The 16,067-nt window shown below is 43.6% G+C and overlaps 2 protein-coding genes across 2 annotated transcripts; both read left to right on the forward strand.

Annotated features, from left to right (window-relative positions):
• Positions 1-1,245: 1,245 nt before the first annotated feature.
• LOC143986839 (E3 ubiquitin-protein ligase TRIM39-like) lies at positions 1,246-2,409 on the forward strand. Its single transcript, XM_077485248.1, has one exon. It carries the CDS (start codon positions 1,246-1,248, stop codon positions 2,407-2,409), a length of 1,164 nt encoding a protein of 387 aa, XP_077341374.1.
• Positions 2,410-8,429: 6,020 nt separating this feature from the next.
• Positions 8,430-9,593, forward strand: LOC143986840 (E3 ubiquitin-protein ligase TRIM39-like). The gene has a single exon (XM_077485249.1). It carries the CDS (start codon positions 8,430-8,432, stop codon positions 9,591-9,593), a length of 1,164 nt encoding a protein of 387 aa, XP_077341375.1.
• The last annotated feature ends 6,474 nt before the right edge of the window (positions 9,594-16,067 follow it).

Genomic DNA, 16,067 nt, shown 5'->3' on the forward strand with positions numbered 1-16,067 from the left:
TGACACTGTGGGCACTGGTAGGTGGCGCTGGTGGGCACAGAAGTCTCTCCAGGATAGGGACCGATGTCCCTCTCACAGTCCTGGTGATCTGCTTTTTTTTTTCTCCTCACGCTGTCATATATATATATATATATATATATATATATATATATATATATTAATAAAGTTGATTAAAGAAAAAAAATGAAAGGGGCAGCGAACATTTTAAAAATAAATAAATAAATAATAAACTATTTTAAAAATGACTAAATATTAAGAAATTCAACAAAAAAAATTCCATAAATAAATTATAAACAATAAAAATGTAAAAGCGCTCCCAATCCCCCCTCCCTGTGCTTAACCTCAAATGGGAGCAAGCGTGTCGGTTCCACAAGCATATGTAAATGACGATCGCACCACACATGTGTGAACATAATGCCCCGTACAATCGGTCGGACATTCCGACCACAAAATCCGTTGGATTTTTTCAGACGGATTTTGTTCGAAACTGGTGTTGCATACACACGGTCGGACAAAGTTGTTGGAAAATCCGATCGTTCGGAACGAGGTGACGTTCATTGCGTACGACCGGACTATGTAGAGGCTAGTAGCCAATAGCTTTGGTCCCGTAATTTAATCTGAGCATGCGTGGCACTTTGTCCGATCAGAATTCTCTAGATCGTTGCTCCCAAATTTTTTCCGTCGGAAATTCCGACTGAAAAAGTACGATAGAGCCCACACACGATCGGATTTTCCGACAATATAAACCTGATCGGACCTTTTCCTATTTACTCAGCATAACATCATCTTTTATATTTTACCAAACAATTGGGTATTAATATCGTGTTTATGTGCATTAAAAAGTGTATTTTTTTCCCCTAAAAATCTACTTTTTAAAAATGGCTGCGCAAATATTGTGCGACATAAAAAAATTGCAACAGCCACAATTTTAATCTGCAGGGTCTTTGCTTTAAAAAAAAAAAAAAAAAGTAGGTATGTATGTAGATTTTTCCACATACGTGAGAAGTGTTAGAATTGGCCTGGGGGTGAAGTTGGTGAAAGAAAACCACTCTCTGACCACTTCCATTGTTTGGTTTGTTTTTGGGTGGGAACATTCATTTTTCAGCTTTGTTTTGTGACCTTTAAATCTCCTTTGTGCACACACTGGTCACATCCTTCGCCTCGGCTTGTGGAGGAACATCCCTCACTGGACAACTTGCTTTGGAGAACAAGGAACTTTGTTCATTTCTCTCTCTTCTATCAGCGATGGCGTCCTCAGACCTGAGAGCGGAGCTGGATTGTCCCATCTGCCTGAACATTTATACGGATCCCGTCATGTTGAAATGTGGACACAACTTCTGCCGGGTCTGCATTGACCATGCGTTGGATACCCAGGAGGGGTCTGGATGTTATTCCTGCCCTCAGTGCAGGAGGAAGTTCCGGGAGAGACCTCCACTGCAAAGAAATATCACCCTACGTAACATCACCCAGCATTTCCTGTCTGCTCCACCACCAGATCCAGAGGTGGCCATCTCCTGTACTTACTGTATTCATTTCTTTGTACCTGCTGTGAAATCCTGCCTGCATTGTGAGGCTTCTCTATGTGATGACCATCTGAGAGCCCACAGCAAGTCACCAGAACACGTCTTATGTGACCCCACCACCACCCCGGAGAACAGGAAATGCCCCGTCCATAAGAAGATCCTGGAGTATTACTGCACCGAGGACTCGGCCTGTATCTGTATCTCCTGTGTTATAACTGGAGAACATCGAGGACACCAGCTGAAGACATTGGAAGAGGCCTTCATGAAGAAGAAGAAGCTCCTCCATGATGGAGGGGATCTGGATGGGATCTCAGAAATGATAAGCACAGGTTTAGTAGATATAATGTCTACATTCATTTCGGGGATCTATATACAGGAAGTTGTAGACATATTGGACGAAGACACGGCTCATAATGATGTATGTATCTCGTATGATAAGAAGATTGCATCCATCTCAGGTACACACCATAACCGCCCAGATACCGAGGGGAGGTTTATGAAATATTATCAGGTTTTAGGTAGTCGGAGTTTCTCCTCAGGACGACAATACTGGGAAGTAGATGTCCATGGATCCAGTAAGTGGAGAATCGGGATGTGTTACGCCAGTATAGCCAGGGACGGGGACAACTCCTTGATTGGATGTAATGACGTATCCTGGGGTTTGCACTGTTGGGGTGAAGACTATATGGCAATACATGACACGGATGAGACCGAACTCCCTGACAATATTTTCGGTAACAAAGTCCGGGTATTTCTGGATTATGAGGCCGGGCAGATCTCCTTCTATATACGAGACCCCATCCGCCACCTCCACACCTTCACCGCCACCTTCACCGAGCCCCTCTATGCTGCGTTATGTGTAGAAGAGGGTTATGTACTGATATGAGGGGGTACTAGATGTGAGAAATCTGCCTAGAGATTGGTGACCTCATAGGGTTGGGGGATTCCGAATGGTGGAATATTGCAAATGCTGTACTTATTTTCTGATATTTTTTCCATTTTCTGATCACAGCAACTGGCTGTAACCACCGTTCTATACCCCGGGGCCACCAACCCGTACAGGTCTGACCAACATACATTTTATTTAGGCCTGGTTCACACCTGCACAGTTTGCTTTTGATCGTGTGTGCTTTTTTTGCACAAACGTTTTTGATGCTTTTTTCACTTTTTTTTAATGTGATTTACGTCTGCATTTTTTTATGCTTTTTTTTTGACAATTTATTGTTGTAGTACATTTTATACACGTTTTTGACTTGTTTTGCATTTTTTATGCTTTTTTTTTGACAATTTGATGTTGTAGTGCTTTTTTGATGCGTTTTTTACTCATTTTGCGTTCTAATGCTTTTTTTTTTGACAATTTGTTGTTGTAGTACTTTTTTGTTGCGTTTTTTGACTCGTTTTGCGTTTTTATGCTTTATTTTTTTATTTTTTAACAATTTATTGTTGTAGTATGTTTTTTTTCAAATTTTTTTACTTGTTTTGCATTTTTTATGCTGTTTTTGACAATTTGTTGTTGTAGTATTTTTTTATGCATTTTAACGCATTTTGCATTTTTATACTTATTTTGACAATTTGTTGTTAGGCAGATAAAAAAAACGCAAAACGAGTCAAAAACGCATCACAAATGTATCACAAATGTAATACATGTTTTTGTGCAAAATGCAAAAAAGCCCTTAAAATGCATAGGTGTGAATCCCCTAAGGCTTGATTCACACTAACGCGTTTTTTAATGCATTTTGCATTTTGCAGAAATGCAGGGAAATTTTTTTAACATGGGTTCCTATGGAACATGTTCACATCAATGCATTTTTGTGCCTCTGCGTTTTTGGAAAGGGTCGCGGACTTTGCAAAAACGCTCAAAAGCAACATGCATGGATGTGAATAAAGCCTAAGGGCACCAATTTGCATTTAAAAAAGTCCCTGACCCTTTCCAAAAATGCAGTAGCGGAAAAAAAAACAAAAAACAATGGCGTGAACCTGTCCCATATGAAACCGTGTTGCACGGACTGTAGTGCGTTTCTGCAAAAAGCACCAAAAAATGCATAGGTGTGAACCAGGCCTTAATTATTTATTTCTCTTGTTTAAAATGACACTATGGAGGATCTATTTATTAAAAAATCAAAAATCTAAAAAAAATCAGATAGCCACCTATCTACCCAATCTGCGTGTACATTCATTCTGGATGAATTGGATGAATTGGACAAATATGAATGTTCTTAGGCTATTGGACAGTAGTAAAACACCACTTTATGGCCACTGGGTGGCACTGAGGAGTCTAAGTCTTTTTAACAATTCTAGAGAATGCTAAAGGGAATTGACAAATAAATGTAACCAGTCATTTTTCTACTTTATTTTAGCAGAGAGTGAATGTGCATGCCAATTCGCTGGATGAACGACTATGCACGGTTTTATCATTTGACTGCTAAAATTATTATTCTGGAATAAAGCATTGTAAATTTTTTTTTAGAAATGAAATAAAGTTGTTTTTTTTTGTACAAATTTTGTGTTTTTTTATTTTTTTATTAATTTTCTTTAATACAACACTAAGACCCCTTTCACACCACACCACCCATTCCGTCGGCGGTAAAACGCCGCTATTTTTAGCGGCGTTTTACCTCTGGATTTGCGGCGCATTTCGGCCGCTAGCGGGGCGCTTTTACCCCCCGCTAGCGGCCGCGAAAGGGTTAAAATCGCCGGCAATACACCGCAATAGCGGCGTTTTACCGGCGGTGATACAGCGCTGCCCCATTGATTTCAATGGGAAGCAGCGGTGGAGGAGCGGTAAACACACCGCTCCTTCACCGCTCCAAAGAAGCTGCTGGCAGGACTTTTTTCTGACGTCCTGCCAGTGCACCACTGTAGTGTGAAAGCCCTCGGGGCTTTCACACTACACACAATGGTGCAGCTTCTTTAGGGCAGATTGCAGGCGCTATTTCTAACGCTATAGCGCCTGCAAAACGCCCTGGTGTGAAAGGGGTGTAAAAAAAAAGTGTAGAACAAAAGAAACAAAAACAAAGAGTTTAACACCTTCATGATGAAGATAACACAAATCCTAACTTCTGAACACAATTTTGTCACTTTGCTATGTGTTCGTAAAACTGTACATATCATCACAACAACTAATACAGATGGATTAAGCCACTGTGCAGCCACTGTGCCCATCAATTGCTGCCACTGTGTCCATCCAATGGTGCCAATGTGCCATCAAATGCTGTCACTGTGCCCATCAAATGCTGCCACTGTGCCCATCAAATGCTGCCACCAAATGCTGTCACTGTGCCCATCAAATGCTGCCACTGTGCCCATCAAATGCTGCCACCAAATGCTGCCACTGTGCCCATCAAATGCTGACACTGTGCCCATCAAATGCTGACACTGTGCCATCAAATGCTGCCACTGTGCCCATCAAATGCTGCCACCAAATGCTGCCACTGTGCCCATCAAATTTCACTTTTTTTGCTGTCACAAGAAATGTAAACATCTCTTGTGACAGAAATAGGCATGTGACAGGTCCTCTTTATGGAGAAATCTGGTGGTCTATAAGACCCCAAATCCCTCCTCTGCCCTTAAAAGTATTTGATCACATCAAGATCGAATGACAATTGCGCGGTCATACAACACTGTACCCAAATGACATTTTTATCATTTTTTCCCCACAAATAGAGCTTTCTTTTGGTGGTATTTAATCAGCACTGGAGTTTTTTTTTTTTTCTAAACATACAAAAAAAGACGTAAATTTTTGAAAAATAAAAAAAACATGTTTCATATTTAGTTATACATTTTTGCAAACGGGTAATTTTTCTCCTTCATTGATATTCGCTGATGAGGCTTCACTGATGGGCACAGATAAGGCGACACTGAAGGGTACTGATAAGACAGTACAGATGGGCATTGATAAGACAGTACAGATGGGCATTGATAAGATGGCACTGATGGGTGGCACTGATGGGCACTGGTAGGTGGCACTGATGGGCACTCGTATTTGGCACTGATGGGCCCTGGTAGGTGGTATTGATAGGTAGCACTGGTGATGACGCACTAATTGGTGATTTATAGGTGACACTGTGAGAACTGATGGGTGACACTGTGGGCACTGGTAGGTGGCGCTGTTAGGCACAGAAGCCTCTCCACGATCGGGACCGTTGTCCTTCTTGCAGCTACCGGTGATTGGCTTTTTTTTTCTGTTCACGCCGCTAGCGCGAGGAGAAAAAATAGCCGATTACCGGCTCTGTTTACGTTACATGATCAGCTGTCATTGGCCGACAGCTGATCACATGCTAAAGGGGTCGGGATCGACCCCTTACTCCGATCTGTGATTAGCCGAGTCTCATAGATCACAGAGCGCCCCTCGCGTGCCCTGCAGGGGGCGCGCAGGTTGCTCAAGCACGGGAGGATGTCCAGGGAGGCCCTCCCGGCAAATTAAGTCTGCGCTGCAGCCTTCTTTCGGCTATAGCATGGACAGGAAGTGGTTAAAACTGGCGCCATTTACATGGGAAGGGGGGACCAGAAGTCATGTAAGGTCATCGCTTCCTAGTTGCTATATCATAGAGGTGATCAGAGCCGCTCTGGACTTTTGATCACCATTATGATCAGCCGGCAGAAGTGTCGGTAGGTTGATCGGGTGTCCCGGTGGCCATCGGCTCTAAAAACTGGTACTGGGATGATGTCTACAGCTGTAGGCACCATCGTGGTATAAGTCCAGTGATGTATCGGTACGTTGCTGGTTGGCAAGTGGTTAGAGTCTTCCCGGCACTTTGTCTCTCCATGCGGTGACCTCAGGTGTCTTGTACAATACGGTTCCCATTCTCTCCCCATAATTCTATTATATAAACCTATATTGGGTGCCAAGTGGTATCTACTCTGCAATGACGCCCTTCCACTGCTCCTTCCTGGCATTCCTCTTTATGAAGTCTATTGAGCTTCCATTTATGGAGGAACGTTCGGTGGAAAGATCTTTGTTGGTCTTCCAGGGTTACCTTTCCACATGCTCATGCGCAGTTCCATCGGTCATGTTATTCCAAATGGATTCCACTACTCAAACTTTGAAAACCGTTCGTTTGCACAAAAAAAAAAAAATTAAACATGACTGTTCGGAGTTTTTTGGTTTTTGCCATAGATCTTTTCATCTTTGAAGCCCACGAACATTTAGAAAGTCATTTTGAACAAATTTTTGAGCAATTTTTCTACCCATCTATGGCCGCCTTTTAGAAGTCTCAGCGGCTACACAGCCACCCAATCACTTCTACAGAGCGTGGACGGGTGCCAGGGTTGCCACCTTTTCTTCAAGGCAAACCCAAACACTTTAGCGGCCTGGGACACCTTTGGGTGCCCTCAAGGAGAGTAGTAATGTGGTGCACATAGCGTGCTGCAGCGAACAGTGGGTGTGGCCAAATTGATCTTACTGCCCCCCCCCCCCCCCAGTGATGCCGAACCTGCCCCAGACAGCCACCACAACTCCTGGACAGCAACAGATTTGTGTGTGACCATCTTGGTTTCTTGAAGAGCATTTATTGGCAGAATTTGATGGGCACAGTGGTAGCATTTGATGGGCACAGTGGCAGCATTTGATGGGCACAGTGGCAGCACTTGATGGGCACAGTGGCAGCATTTGATGGGCACAGCATTATACAGCATCCGATCATACCGATCTCGGTTAGATCCCATGCTTTGGAGGCCAGAGGAGAGATATGGGGTCTGATAGAGTCTAGATCTCTCCATAAAGAGGACCTGTCATGGCCCATGCTATCACAGGGGATGTTGTTCATCCTTTGTGATAGAAATAAAGTTGATAAAAGAAAAAAAATGAAAGGGGCAACGAACATTTAAAAAAAAATAATAATAATATAAACTATTTAAAAAAATGACTATTAAGAAATTCAACAAAAAAAATTCCATAAATAAATTATAAACAATAAAAATGTAAAGCGCTCCCAATCCCCCCTCCCTGTGCTTAACCTCAAATGGGAGCAAGCGTGTAGATTCCACAAGCATATGTAAATGACGATCGCACCACACATGTGTGAACATAATGCCCCGTACAATCGGTCGGACACTCCGACCACAAAATCTGTTGAATTTTTTCCGACGGATTTTGTTCGAAATTGTTGTTGCATACACACGGTCGGACAAAGTTGTTGGAAAATCCGATCGTTCGGAACGAGGCGACGTTCATTGCGTACGACCGGACTATGTAGAGGCTAGTAGCCAATAGCTTTGGTCCTGTAATTTAATCTGAGCATGCGTGGCACTTTGTCCGATCAGACTTCTCTACAAACGATCGGAGAAAGTCCGATCGTTTTTTTTTTGTCGGAAAATTTTAGATCCTGTTCTCAAATTTTTTTCCGTCGGAAATTCCGACTGAAAAAGTACGATAGAGCCCACACACGATCGGATTTTCCGACAATATAAACCTGATCGGACCTTTTCCTATTTACTCAGCATAACATCATCTTTTATATTTTACCAAACAATTGGGTATTAATATCGTGTTTGTGTGCATTAAAAAGTGTATTTTTTTCCCCTAAAAATCTACTTTTTAAAAATGGCTGCGCAAATATTGTGCGACATAAAAAAATTGCAACAGCCACAATTTTAATCTGCAGGGTCTTTGCTTTAAAAAAAAAAAAAAAAGTATGTATGTATGTAGATTTTTCCACATATGTGAGAAGTGTTAGAATTGGCCTGGGGGTGAAGTTGGTGAAAGAAAACCACTCTCTGACCACTTCCATTGTTTGGTTTGTTTTTGGGTGGGAACATTCATTTTTCAGCTTTGTTTTGTGACCTTTAAATCTCCTTTGTGCACACACTGGTCACATCCTTCGCCTCGGCTTGTGGAGGAACATCCCTCACTGGACCACTTGCTTTGGAGAACAAGGAACTTTGTTCATTCTCTCTCTTCTATCAGCGATGGCGTCCTCAGACCTGAGAGCGGAGCTGGATTGTCCCATCTGCCTGAACATTTATACGGATCCCGTCATGTTGAAATGTGGACACAACTTCTGCCGGGTCTGCATTGACCATGCGTTGGATACACAGGAGGGGTCTGGATGTTATTCCTGCCCTCAGTGCAGGAGGAAGTTCCGGGAGAGACCTCCACTGCAAAGAAATATCACCCTACGTAACATCACCCAGCATTTCCTGTCTGCTCCACCGCCAGATCCAGAGGTGGCCATCTCCTGTACTTACTGTATTCATTTCTTTGTACCTGCTGTGAAGTCCTGCCTGCATTGTGAGGCTTCTCTATGTGATGACCATCTGAGAGCCCACAGCAAGTCACCAGAACACGTCATATGTGACCCCACCACCACCCCGGAGAACAGGAAATGCCCCGTCCATAAGAAGATCCTGGAGTATTACTGCACCGAGGACTCGGCCTGTATCTGTATCTCCTGTGTTATAACTGGAGAACATCGAGGACACCAGCTGAAGACATTGGAAGAGGCCTTCATGAAGAAGAAGAAGCTCCTCCATGATGGAGGGGATCTGGATGGGATCTCAGAAATGATAAGCACAGGTTTAGTAGATATAATGTCTACATTCATTTCGGGGATCTATATACAGGAAGCTGTAGACATATTGGACGAGGACACGGCTCATAATGATGTATGTATCTCGTATGATAAGAAGATTGCATCCATCTCAGGTACACACCATAACCGCCCAGATACCGAGGGGAGGTTTATGAAATATTATCAGGTTTTAGGTAGTCGGAGTTTCTCCTCAGGACGACAATACTGGGAAGTCGATGTCCATGGATCCAGTAAGTGGAGAATCGGGATGTGTTACGCCAGTATAGCCAGGGACGGGGACAACTCCTTGATTGGATGTAATGACATATCCTGGGGTTTGCACTGTTGGGGTGAAGACTATATGGCAATACATGACACGGATGAGACCGAACTCCCTGACAATATTTTCGGTAACAAAGTCCGGGTATTTCTGGATTATGAGGCCGGGCAGATCTCCTTCTATATACGAGACCCCATCCGCCACCTCCACACCTTCACCGCCACCTTCACCGAGCCCCTCTATGCTGCGTTATGTGTAGAAGAGGGTTATGTACTGATATGAGGGGTACTAGATGTGAGAAATCTGCCTAGAGATTGGTGACCTCATAGGGTTGGGGGATTCCGAATGGTGGAATATTGCAAATGCTGTACTTATTTTCTGATATTTTTTCCATTTTCTGATCACAGCAACTGGCTGTAACCACCGTTCTATACCCCGGGGCCACCAACCCGTACAGGTCTGACCAACATACATTTTATTTAGGCCTGGTTCACACCTGCACAGTTTGCTTTTGATCGTGTGCGCTTTTTTGCACACACGTTTTTAATGCTTTTTTCACATTTTTTTTTATGTGATTTACGTCTGCATTTTTTTATGCTTTTTTTTTTTTGACAATTTATTGTTGTAGTACGTTTCTATGCACATTTTTGACTAGTTTTGCGTTTTTTTATGCTTTTTCTTTGACAATTTATTGTTGTAGTACATTTTATAAACGTTTTTGACTTGTTTTGCATTTTTTATGCTTTTTTTTTGACAATTTGATGTTGTAGTGCTTTTTTGATGCGTTTTTTACTCATTTTGCGTTCTAATGCTTTTTTTTTTGACAATTTGTTGTTGTAGTACTTTTTTGATGCGTTTTTTGACTCGTTTTGCGTTTTTATGCTTTATTTTTATTTTTTTACAATTTATTGTTGTAGTATGTTTTTTTCTCATTTTTTTTACTTGTTTTGCATTTTTTATGCTGTTTTTGACAATTTGTTGTAGTATTTTTTTTATGCATTTTAATGCGTTTTGCATTTTTTTTATACTTTTTTTGACAATTTGTTGTTAGGCAGATAAAAAAATATGCAAAACGAGTCAAAAGCGCATCACAAATGTATCAAAAATGTAATACATGTTTTTGTGCAAAATGCAAAAAAGCCCTAAAAATGCATAGGTGTGAATCCCCTAAGGCTTGATTCACACTAACGCGTTTTTTGATGCATTTTGCAGAAATGCAGGGAATTTTTTTTAACATGGGTTCCTATGGAACATGTTCACATCAATGCATTTTTGTGCCTCTGCGTTTTTGGAAAGGGTCGGGGACTTTGCAAAAACGCTCAAAAGCAACATGCATGGATGTGAATAGAGCCTAAGGGCACCAATTTGCATTTAAAAAAGTCCCTGACCCTTTCCAAAAATGCAGTAGCGGAAAAAAACAAAAAAAAACAATGATGTGAACCTGTCCCATAGGAAACTGTGTTGCACGGACTGTAGTGCATTTCTGCAAAAAGCACCAAAAAATGCATAGGTGTGAACCAGGCCTTAATTATTTATTTCTCTTGTTTAAAATGACACTATGGAGGATCTATTTATAAAAAAATAAAAAATAAAAAAAAAATCACATAGCCATCTGTCTACCCAATCTGCGTGTACATTCATTCTATATGAATTGGATGAATTGGACAATTATGAATGTTCTTAGGCTATTGGACAGTAGTAAAACACCACTTTATGGCCACTGGGTGGCACTGAGGAGTCTAAGTCTTTTTAACAATTCTAGAGAACGCTAAAGGGAATTGACAAATAAATGTAACCAGTCATTTTTCTACTTTATTTTAGCAGAGAGTGAATGTGCATGCCAATTCGCTGGATGAACGACTATGCACGGTTTTATAATTTGACCGCTAAAATTATTATTCTGGAATAAAGCATTGTAAAAAAATTTTTTGAAATGAAATAAAGTTGTTTTTTTTGTACAAATTTTGTGTTTTGTTTTATTATTTTTTTTTTTAATGCAACACAAAAAAAAAGTGTTGAACAAAAGAAACAAAAAAAAAAGAGTTTAACACCTTCATGATGAAGATAACACAAATCCTAACTTCTGAACACAATTTTGCCACTTTGCCATATGTAAGTAAAACTGTACATATCATCACAACTAATACAGATGGATTAAGCCACTGTGCAGCCACTGTGCCCATCAATTGCTGCCACTGTGCCCATCCAATGCTGCCAATGTTCCATCAAATGTTGCCAATGTGCTCACCAAATGCTGCCACTGTGCCCATCAAATGCTGCTACCAAATGCTGCCACTGTGCCCATCAAATGCTGCCACTGTGTCCATCAAATGCTGCCACTGTGCCCATCAAATGCTGCCACCAAATGCTGCCACTGTGCTCATCAAATGTTGCTACTGTGCCCATCAAATGCTGACACTGTGCCAGCAAATGCTGACACTGTGCACATCAAATGCTGCCACCAAATGCTGCCACTGTGCCCATCAAATGCTGCCACCAAATGTTGCCACTGTGCCCATTAAATGCTGCCACTGTGCCCATCAAATGTTGAATGCTGCCACTGTGCCCATCAAATGCTGCCACTGTGACCCCCATGCCCGGCACTTACCCCATCTTGGTGGTGCAGCGGGTGACAGCGGCGAGCGGTTTCCTCCATGCGTCTCCTCCCGTCCTCTCCTCCTGATAGGAGTCCAATCACAGCGCCTGTCATTTCAGCCAACGCCTGGGTGAACTGCGAGCCCAATGCTCTGCGCTTGCAGTTCACCTTTCTTGAAGCCTATTAGAGCCCATGTATGATGTATAGAACTGGCAGCGAAAGGGTTAAAATCATTAAAATAAATGTATAGCAGTGTGATTGCGCCGGATGCAAGGTGGTGGAAAATACTTCCCCTCTAACTACTATAGTTTGTATATTTAGTGACAGTCCAGCAAAGTATAGACGCAGCAGAAGCACACGGTTGGAGTTGTCCTTTGTGACTGTAGTAAGTTTTGGTGAATTTTGTTAATATTTATAATAGCGATGTATTATTATCATTTATTTTCATGATTGCTTTGTTTATATTCAGATCAAATCATATTATTACAACTTCTATTCTCCTGATGAAGCCAGAACACAACGAAACATGTAGAGGGCAGCTTCACAAGGATGGTGGAACCCCCCCCCCCCCCCACCCCCGCTGTGATATACTTTGCTGGACTGTCATACCAGACCAGTGCAGCAAGCAACACTTTTCCTGACCACTGCCACACCAGTCCCAGTGTCACCACACCAGTGTCACCATACCAGTCCCAGTGTCACCACACCAGTGTCACCATACCAGTCCCAGTGTCACCACACCAGTGTCACCATACCAGTCCCAGTGTCACCACACCAGTGTCACCATACCAGTCCCAGTGTCACCACACCAGTCCCAGTTTCACCACACCAGTGTCACCATACCAGTTCCAGTGTCATCACACCAGTGTCACCACACCAGTCCCAGTGTCACCACACCAGTGTCACCATACCAGTCCCAGTGTCACCACACCAGTCCCAGTTTCACCACACCAGTGTCACCATACCAGTTCCAGTGTCATCACACCAGTCCCAGTGTCACCACACCAGTGTCACCATACCAGTCCCAGTGTCACCACACCAGTCAGTTTCACCACACCAGTGTCACCATACCAGTCCCAGTGTCACCACACCAGTCACAGTTTCACCACACCAGTGTCACCATACCAGTCCCAGTGTCATCACACCAGTCCCAGTGTCATCACACCAGTGTCACCATACCAGTCCCAGTGTCATCACACCAGTCCCAGTGTCATCACACCAGTGTCACCATACCAGTCCTAGTGTCCTCACACCAGTCCCAGTGTCATCACACCAGTGTCACCATACCAGTTCCAGTGTCATCACACCAGTCCCAGTGTCATCACACCAGTGTCACCATACCAGTCCCAGTGTCACCACACCAGTGTCACCACACCAGTCCCAGTGTCACCACACCAGTCCCAGTTTCACCACACCAGTGTCACCATACCAGTCCCAGTGTCATCACACCAGTCCCAGTGTCATCACACCAGTGTCGCCATACCAGTCCCAGTGTCACCACACCAGTGTCACCACATCAGTCCCAGTGTCACCACACCAGTCCCAGTTTCACCACACCAGTGTCACCATACCAGTCCCAGTGTCATCACACTAGTCCCAGTGTCATCACACCAGTGTCACCATACCAGTCCCAGTGTCACCACACCAATGTCACCACACCAGTCCCAGTGTCACAACACCAGTCCCAGTTTCACCACACCAGTGTCACCATACCAGTCCCAGTGTCATCACACCAGTCCCAGTGTCATCACACCAGTGTCACCATACCAGTCCCAGTGTCACCACACCAATGTCACCACACCAGTCCCAGTGTCACCAGACTATTAAATGTCAGCAAGAGTGTTCCTCATCACCGCCACACCAGTCCCAGTGTCACCAGACTATTATATGTCAGCAAGAGTGTTCCTCATCACCGCCACATCAGTCCCAGTGTCACCACATCAGTCCCAGTGTCACCACACCAGTCCCAGTTTCACCACACCAGTGTCACCACACCAGTCCAAGATTCACCACACCAGTGTCACCAGGCAAGAGTGTTCCTCATCACCACCACACCAGTCCCAGTGTCACCATACCAGTCCCAGTGTCATCACACCAGTCCCAGAGTCATCACACGCCAGTATCACCACACCAGTCCCAGTTTCACCACACCAGTGTCACCATACCAGTCCCAGTGTCACCAGGCTATTATATGTCAGCAAGGGTGTTCCTCATCACCGCCACATCAGTCCCAGTGTCACCACACCAGTCCCAGTATCACTACACCAGTCCCAGTTTCACCACACCAGTGTCACTACACCAGTCCCAGTGTCACCACACCAGTCCAAGATTCACCACACCAGTGTCACCATACCAGTCCCAGTGTCATCACACCAGTCCCAGAGTCATCACACCAGTGTCACCATACCAGTCCCAGTGTCATCACACCAGCCCCAGAGTCATCACACCAGTGTCACCATACCAGTCCCAGTGTCATCACACCAGTCCCAGAGTCATCACACCAGTGTCACCATACCAGTCCCAGTGTCATCACACCAGCCCCAGAGTCATCACACCAGTGTCACCACAACAGTCCCAGTTTCACCACACCAGTGTCACCATACCAGTCCCAGTGTCACCAGACTATTATATGTCAGCAAGAGTGTTCCTCATCACCACCACACCAGTCCCAGTGTCATCACACCAGTGTCACCATACCACTCCCAGTGTCACCAGACTATTATATGTCAGCAAGAGTGTTCCTCATCACCGCCACACCAGTCACAGTGTCACTACACCAGTGTAAGCCAGCAATTTAGTCTCTGATTGTCGCCAAACTGGTCCCAGTGTCACCAGACTACTATGCCAGCAACAGTGTTCCCTCATTACCACCACACCAGTGTCTCTGATTGTCATTATTACAAGCAATTGTAAACATCCCTTGTAATAGAAAAAAAAGCATGACAGGACCTCTTAAACATCTGATCTGGGGTCAAAAAGATGTCAGACCTCATATTTTCACTAAAATGCAATAAAAAAAAAAACTAAAAAAAAATGTCGTTTGAAAAAAAAAAGTCCCTTTAACCACTTCAGCCCCGGACCATTTTGCTGGCCAAAGACCAGACCACTTTTTGCGATTCGGCACTGTGTCGCTTTAACTGACAATTGCGCGGTTATGCGACGTAGCTCCCAAACAAAATGGACGTCCTTTTTTTCCCACAAATAGAGCTTTCTTTTGGTGGTATTTGATCACCCCTGTGTTTTTTATTTTTTGCGCTATAAACAAAAATAGAGCGACAATTTTGAAAAAAGGCATTATTTTTTAATATTTGTTATAATAAATATCCCCCAAAAATATATATAAAAAAAAAATTTCCCTCAGTTTAGGCCGATACGTATTCTTCTACATATTTTTAGTAAAAAAAAAAATCACAATAAGCGATTATTGATTGGTTTGCGCAAAAGTTATAGTGTTTACAAAATAGGGGATAGTTTTATGGTATTTTTTTAATAATTTTATTTTTTTACTAGTAATGGCGGCGATCAGCGATTTTTATTGTGACTGTGACATTATGGCGGACACATCGGACATTTTTGACACATTTTTGGGACCATTGTCATTTATACAGCAATCACTGCTATATAAATGCAGTGATTCCTGTGTAAATGACACTGGCAGTGAAGAGGTTAACCAGTGGGTGGCAGTGTAGGGGTTAAGTGTTCCTAGGGGTGTGTTACTAACTGTTGGGGGCTGGGCTTTCTTTTAGTGAACACTGATCTCTGCTCCAATCACATGGAGCAGAGATAAGCGTCACTTGTTGCTAGGCAGAACGGGGACCCGCGACCGGACTCACGGGGGTCCCGACCAGCACGCGAATGCGCCGCCGCCGATGCGCTCGCGTTGGCAGGGCGGCATTTAAGATGTATGACAATATGCCTGCCCATGCCATTCTGCTGATGTACATCGGCGTGCGCTGGTCGGGAAGTGATTAAGTGCTGTGGGCGGTAGTGACATTTTGACGTCGCTCCTGCCCTGCAATGATATGGAGCTGGATGGGGACCATCTTTCCCTCACTCGTCTCCATACCACAGTGGGGACAGGATCCGATCGCCTCCGGTAAGCGCGCAAAGGGCACCGGAGCACGGCGGGAGGCTGACACCACTTTTATCTGAAAGCGGAC

Source organism: Lithobates pipiens, unplaced genomic scaffold (genome assembly GCF_037356315.1).
Source record: "Lithobates pipiens isolate NorthernLeopardFrog02 unplaced genomic scaffold, aLitPip1_a1.2 Scaffold_18, whole genome shotgun sequence".
Lineage (NCBI taxonomy): Eukaryota > Metazoa > Chordata > Amphibia > Anura > Ranidae > Lithobates > Lithobates pipiens.

Excerpts from the sequence above, each read along its gene's own strand:
- LOC143986839 (XM_077485248.1), top strand. The coding sequence starts at position 1,246 with ATGGCGTCCTCAGACCTGAGAGCGGAGCTGGATTGTCCCATCTGCCTG.
- LOC143986840 (XM_077485249.1), top strand. The coding sequence starts at position 8,430 with ATGGCGTCCTCAGACCTGAGAGCGGAGCTGGATTGTCCCATCTGCCTG.